Raw genomic sequence first — 7,920 nt, forward strand, 5'->3', positions numbered from 1 at the left:
TGTGAACATACTACATTGCAAATTCATTATAAATAATACAAAATTCATAATTATGTAGAGATTGAGATGTATGTTTTATTATTTGCTTTATGTTTAGCGTAAAGTGCATTTCAATGTGTATTTATATAGAACATGGACCGTAAATCGTCCATCCAAAAATCATACTCTGAGCAGTTGGAAACCCTACTCTGGAAAAACTCCCTGGCATATAACCTTTGGATATATGTCTACCCCAATGATAATGTCATAGAACTTCGAATCTGCCAGGAATAAGTCGCGAAAGTTCTTTTTATAAGACTCGGGCAAGGATTGTGTCGTTATTCGGTTATCCACGCGGAAAGTGTCTTCAATTTTCGAATTAGAATCGTATCTCGATTTCAAAGTTATTGGACAAATAGTTTCACCTTGCAGTGAATACGCTGTTAGCTCTAATTTGTCGACCAACCTTTTGGAAACACGACTAATTGGTGACCCAGAATCTAGTAGGCAACGAGCGTGTGATGTTGTGGATCCAATTTTTGCCAAAATCGTAGGAAGAAGTATCAAAGTGTTCTGACGGATGATTGCTGTTAAGGTCGCAGACTTTGAAGTGGATGGTCCATTTTCGGATGGCTCTGGGTTTGGTGTCTTTGAACGAGATCGAGATCGGGAGGGCAAAAGGTCTTTTACTAGTCTAGGGTTTACGTGCAGAAGAGTGTGATGAAATTTACGACAGTGTTTGCACCCATGTTTGGAGAAACATATGCCTTGAGAGTGGTCATGTGCCAAACAATTAACGCAATACTTATTGACACGGACTGCTCGAAGACGGACGGAGATAGACATAGCGAGGAATTTCCTGCAAGTTCGGAGTGGATGAGGACGTTTACATATACGACACGGATAGGCATTGTATCGACTTAGTGATCCGCTGGATGAAGATTTTGAACTGTCTTTAGGCATGATGAGCTGAAACAAAGATTACAAATAAGTCAAAGTGAAAGCAAGTAAAGTCTATGCGGCTGGTAATAACACAAGTTTAACGATAGGCCTAGTTATTAATCCGCGCTGTGTTAAAACGTCGGCTACGCGAACGCGATTATCCGAACCTGAATATATTTTAACAATACGACCGAGTCGCCAAGAGTTCGGTGGGAGGTTTTCATCCTTAATAACTACCATAGAACCTTCCTGGATATCTACCTCAGGTCTTTGCCATTTAATGCGTTTGTTCATCTCTTTGAGATACTCGTGTTTCCAACGCAGACAGAAGTTTTGGTGTATAAGCTTGAGTCTTTGCCACCGGTTTATTAAGGAAATGGAAGAATCATCAACTTGCGGATCGATATGTGATAGAATTGGCGTTCCAATAAGAAAGTGTCCTGGTGTCAGCGCGCATAGGTCGGTTGGATCCGTTGAAATTGGAGAAATTGGCCTGGAGTTGAGACACGATTCTATTTTGGACAATAAAGTTGATAACTCCTCGAATGTATATTTATAGCAGCCTGCTATCTTGCGGAAATGAGTCTTGAAAGACTTGACTCCAGCCTTCCAAAGTCCTCCCATGTGCGGAGCCGCTGCTGGAATAAAATGCCAGGATATGTTTTGATGTGCATAGTCAGCTACGATGCGTTGTTGCGATGCTTGAACAAACTCCCTTGCCAGAATCCTAGAGGCATCTACGAATGTAGTACCGTTATCGGAATAAAGATTTAGCGGACATCCTCGACGAGAAACGAAACGACTAAAGGCCGCAAGGAATGCTTGTGTGGACAAATCTGAAGAGGCTTCTAGATGGATCGCCTTTGTGGAGAAACACACGAATACGCATACGTATCCTTTGGAAATTCTGCATGCTTGGCCGGAATAACTTTTGACATAGAATGGTCCTGCGAAGTCAGTATTAGCAAACGGACGGGTTATTTCGGATCCTTCCGGTGGCAAGGCTGCCATTATCTGCTTTTGGCACTTCTTTTTATAGATAACACAAATCTTGCACTTATTGACAGTAGTTTTAATGAGGTTTTTCGCCTTAGGTATCCGAAATTGTGTTCTCAGAAGACGCAAGACTAATTGGTTCCCGCCGTGAAGACTTATGTCGTGGACAAAATTAACTAAAAGTCTTGAATAAGTGGAATTGTATGGAAGGATAATAGGATGTTTCTCGTCATAGGTAAGTCCTGGTGAGGATTCTAGTCGACCACACGATCGGATTATTCCTTCAGCATCAAGAAACGGATTTAAGTTCAAGATCGTACTAGTTTTCGAAATATTTTGTCTACTGGAAAGGGCTTTGTACTCATTCGGATAGGACGCTTTTTGGCACACGGAAATAAGATAAGTTTTAACGGAGCTGATTTCGGATTTGGAGAGTGAAAGTGAAGTTTTATGGAAATTGTAACGATATCTACTATGAGTTCTATAGAAAAAACGATAGACATATGCCATAACACGCATTGCCCTACTGAAAGAGAAAGAGGATATAAAGAGTTGGCAACCATAGAGTTTAAACGTAATTTTTTGCAATTTTTCAACGAACATTTCTATTTTTTTATTTAAATTGTTAATAAAACATTTAATAAAATCAAATTGTTGTACATCCGTTTCATTAATATTCATAAAGTATAAAATATATGAAGTATGGCTGGAAAAGGTCGCCGTAGTTTAAAAATTAATAAAATATTTTGTGGCCAATGTAACTTAGAAGTGGAAGAAGAGGAAGAATTTATTCAGTGCGATATATGTAAAAAAACTTCCATGTAGTTTGTACACAATTAGAAAAACCAAAATACGAATACTTGTTAAAACATGAAAGTGAAGAGTAGCTTGTCATCTATGTGATGCTAATAATAACAACAACAATAGTGGTACCATTGCAAGTGAGCTGAACGAAATAAAAACAGAACTAAAAAAACTAGATCAGCTGTCTGTATTAACAGAATCATTAAGCTTTATGTCAAAACAATTTGATGAACTAATGAAAGGTGTTGCCGAGAACAAAAAAAAATTAGAAGTTGTGCAAAAAGAAAATAAAATATTAAAAACTGAAGTTCTAACTTTAAAAAATTCTATAAAATTCCTGAATGATCAAAGAGTAAAAAACGATTGCATAATAAGTGGTATAGTTGCACCAAAAGAACAATCTGCAATTGATACTGTTTTAAAACTCACAAGTGATGCCGGTGTGGACTTTCAACCAGATAATGTTCAAGATGCATACTTTATGAAGAAAAGAAATGAACCTTCCCATAAAAAAGATGAAAAGAAAGTAATGGTAGTAAAATTTAACTCAAAAATATCCAAGGATAAATTTATGTCAATTAAGCCCAAGTTAAATGAAAAGGAATCTAAAGTGGTTGTGAATGATTTCTTGAGTCGAGAAACATTAAGCCTATTAAACTATGCTAAAAGCCTTAAAAATGTTGGTTATCGTGCTGTTTATGCTGCTGGTGGAAGAATCTTTTGCAAAAGAAGTGAATTAGGTAAACCAAAACTTATTAGATGCAAGGAAGATGTTGATAACTTTTTGTTGGAAGCTACAACCAATAATCCAAGAAGTCGCAGATCTCAAAATACTGTAGTTGAAGTTGATGATGATATATACGTATCCCCATAAAAAGTATTTATTTATTTATTGTTATATTTTACTTAATATTAATAAATTTTATGATTAGTAATCAATATTTTAAAAATTTAAAAACATTCGAAAGCTATTTTAACAGTATTTCTTGTTCACTTTTTAATATTGTGTCTATAAATATGCGAAGTATTATGTCAATTGATAAACTAAATAAATTTAAAAACTTAATTGTTAATTTACCACGGCTACCCAACGTTATTGCTGTTCAAGAAACCTGGTTTCACAATGATTTACTCCAATTATACAATATTCCTGGTTATAATGCTATACACTGCTGCAGATCCGACGGTTATGGTGGCACCTCTATTTTTGTACACAATAATTTAAAATATAATATTGAAATTTCTGAAAGCAAGCAATTTGTGGATGCTATTGTTTTATCATTAGATGATGTAAAATTAAATGGAAAAGCTATTAATATTTTAACCTTCTATAGATCGCAAAAATGTGACTCAAACAGATTTTTGGCGTTTTTGGAAAATATGCTTCATTGTTATGGACGAAATCCTTGTGTTTTTGTTGGTGATTCTAACATTGATATTTTGGATCATAAAATTTCGGAAGAACTTATTAATTTGCTTAAAAATTATTCTTTTATTAATTGTCACAATATGGTAACACGGCCTGAAAGTGGCACATCCATTGATCACGTTTATACAAATCTGTCCAGCAAGATATATGTGGAATCTGTGGAATGTAGATTATCAGACCATAATATTATTTCTTTTCGAATTTGTGCAGAAGCAAAAATGCAACATTTCATAGAAAAAACATATTATTCTTGTGATTTAAATCGTGCCAAACGTTATATTCAAGCTGAAATTCCGCTGATACGTGAATCTGGTGATCCGTCTACTGATACATCTGCTGTAATTTCGTGTTTGCAGAATGCAATTAATTACTCAACAAATGAAATAAATATATAAAGGTTTTATAAAGATGAAATTACACCTTGGATTAATGGAAATTTACAGAAATTGATACTATATAAAAAGAAACTATTAAAATTGAGAAAGAAAAAACCTGGTAATGCAGACATTGAAGACAGATTAAAAAGAATCAGTCGCATAATTAAAAAATCATGTAGACAATGTATGAACGACTTTTTTAAAAACAAGCTTATACATATACAACATGATCCAAAGAAAAGTTGAAAATTTATAAATGAGACCCTCGGTAGAACTTTGAAGCAGTGTATTAAAATAAAAGATGCTAACGGTGATGAGATCTCTAATAATTTACATAAAGCTGAAGTTTTAAACTGCTACTTTACTCAAACAATATCAAATTTAAGATCACAAATCCAATATTCGCAAACAGACTTCTTTAATTCACTTGGAACATTGGTTCAATATTATACAACATTTACATTCAATTATACAACGCAAGATGAAGTGAAGAATGTAATATTAAATTTAACACCAAATAAAAGCTGTGGTCATGATAATGTTTCATCAAATATACTACTAAATTGTATAGATGAATTGACACCCTATTTAGTGAAAATATTCAATAATATGATAAATAAAAGCACGTATCCAAAAATCTTAAAAATCCACAAGGTAACTCCAATTCCTAAAGATAAAAACGCCTCAAACCCAGATATGTATAGACCCATTGCTGTATTATCAATAATTGATAATGTTTTTGAAAGAATTCTAAATCATCAAATTGCATCGTACATGTACTCAAACAAATTACTCAGTGATTTTCAATATGGATTCAGAAAAGGATGTGGAACAGAAGAAGCAGTCGTAAATGTTATAAATTTTATTTGTAAAAGTTTAGATGAAGGACACAGTGGTGTAGCTGCAATTTTTTATGATTTCAGTAAGGCATTTGATCTCATAGATCATGATATTTTGCTGGAGAAACTAAAATTCTACGGAATTCATGGTAGAAATATTTCACTAATAAAAAGTTATTTAGCTAACCGAGAGCAGTTTGTACAAATTGGTGGTGAAGAAAGTTCATTACGCCCTGTTTTATATGGTGTACCACAGGGTAGTGTTGTTGGCCCTGTTACGCGCGGACCTAGATGACACTTAATGTTCACCCAGTCACTCGGGTACGCTTGCTTTAAGCACGATCTAGCTCGTCGGATATGGGTGGATTCTTGTGGCTAGTTAAACATAGTCCCGCATGACACAAAAAAATCGTACCCGAATTCCTTAATTTGATTTTCCCTTATTATATTTATTACGAACTGTCCGATAAAACTGTCTGATGTCTATGACAGCCTCTACCATTCCCTACCCATCCTTAGCTGTAATGGTAAACAAAATAAATAATTATTTGGCTACAGCCCCTAACTCATATCTTACGTTCGATTTAGTTTAGTTGCATGACAAGATCGTACTCCCGTCTGTCCGATTGTCTGGCTTGTTCCTTCTGCATACACACTGTTATTTTAGTTTTAGTTATTCATATTTATTTCTTTAAAAAAACATTTCCCTTTTTTTTTACATTTTATCTCTAAATCTATTAAATTGTTAGTTTTGTTTCTTACTCTAATTTCCATTTCCTTTTTTTTTTTTTTACATTAATTAATTTTTTTTTTGTTTTCTTTGTTTTATAACAATTCAAGTTTTTGATTTTCAAAGCAGTATTTATTTTTGGTTATAAATATAATTAAATTACGTTTGAAGGGTTAATGTTAACATCTGCATAAAAAAATAAACGAAATTCTAATTTGTTTCACTCACTCGTTACTCATTTGAGCTTAGGCTCTTTGCCAATATTCGCCTCTGTTTTTTTATGACGTCATCATACCTTTAAACAGCACTCAGAAAAAATTTTCAAATTCGCTTGTGTGTCTTCTTTGGTTGTTGTTTGCTTCACAAGTAACAAAATCTGTTGGTGTGTTTCTTTTTGTTGTTATTACGATGGCATTGGAATTTTTTTACATTGAACAATGTTTGCAAATGCAATTCTTTGATTTTTATTATGTCTATCAGAATTGTTTTGTTACTGTCCCTGCTTCTGTTGTGTAAAATAAATTTTTTGTGGGGATAGAATTAGAGGGGCAAAATAACTGCCACGTGAAAATAATGTTGGGGAATTCGCCAATAAGCGTCAGGTCTTGTGGGCACGCAGCTTAGTACCCAAATAAATTGTTCAAATGTGCAAATTGTCACAGAACACGTGTGTGTGATTGCTTATCAAATGACCGAAGAGACTCCACTACGCAGGCCACGTTTTTTCGTGAGACACAGTCCAGTGGAGTCGTCTTATATGTGTTGTTTCTAGATTGTTGAACCTAGTAGGAAATCTATATTAGTCCAACATATATTTATTGGCACAAAAGGAAACTTACTTGAACTTTAGTTTCAAAACGTTTTATGACTTGCCGGCCACACCTATCTGCCGGAAATTGGCTTTGGTGGTTTAAGGGATGGTGTGATAGATTGGTTGCCACAACAATTAACTTTCTATTGTCAGGTGTTTTCTCTTATTAATTTATATTGGTGGCTTAAGAGACACCGAAATTACATAAAAATTATTAATTTGTGAATTTATCCTTTGTATGCTGCTTTGTTAGTTCACGTGTTTGCAAGAAAAGAATTTTTGCAGCAGCGAATTGTCAACTCGTTACCTATTATGTCAAATGCTAAAAGTTAGGGTGCGTTCGGAGACAAATAATTGACAGAGCTGGGCTTTGTGAATTTTCCTCGGTATTGAAACAAATGAGTAACCGTTGCTAACAAATTTACATATTTTAATTGGGTAGTGCTTAAGATAATAATTATTCTTTTCTTGTCTTGTATTTCACTTATATGTTGCTATAAATATTTACTAACGATATAAAATACTTATACAATAATAATACGGAATATATATAAATTATTATGAAATTTTTTTTTTTTTTTATTACTTTATTTCGCAACAGGGCGAGTCAAACGAACGTCGCAGGATGATGGTTGGCTCGAAAAGCGATTAATAAATTTTGTTATGCAATAATAACAATAAATGTAACTTTAAAGTGTCTTTGAATATTGAGTCTATGGTCCGCGCATAAACGTGGGGCAAGAGCCCACGCAGATCTCATGCTCTATCTTCTTGTGTATGTATATAGAAAAATAGTTGGTATAAAAATTAAATAATGTTAATTTAAAACGACACAATTTTATATTCGAATATTTGCCGCGTGGTATATACCGACAGACTTGCCACAAGTGTCTCCCAGTTCATATAACGAATTTCCTATTTCCCTTAAAACTACCGATTTCAAATATTTAGGGGCTAACTTTGCGCTATAATTTTTGGTTGCGTCGCTGAGTTTATAATTTTTTCTGTAGACA

At 34.0% G+C, this 7,920-nt stretch overlaps 1 protein-coding gene across 1 annotated transcript; it reads right to left on the bottom strand.

Moving 5' to 3' along the window:
• Positions 1 to 993: 993 nt before the first annotated feature.
• LOC135950551 (uncharacterized) lies at positions 994 to 1,932 on the bottom strand. The gene has a single exon (XM_065500086.1). The coding sequence runs from the start codon at positions 1,930 to 1,932 to the stop codon at positions 994 to 996; it is 939 nt and encodes a 312-aa protein (XP_065356158.1).
• Positions 1,933 to 7,920: the final 5,988 nt, after the last annotated feature.

Source organism: Calliphora vicina, chromosome 2 (genome assembly GCF_958450345.1).
Source record: "Calliphora vicina chromosome 2, idCalVici1.1, whole genome shotgun sequence".
Taxonomy (NCBI): Eukaryota; Metazoa; Arthropoda; class Insecta; order Diptera; family Calliphoridae; genus Calliphora; species Calliphora vicina.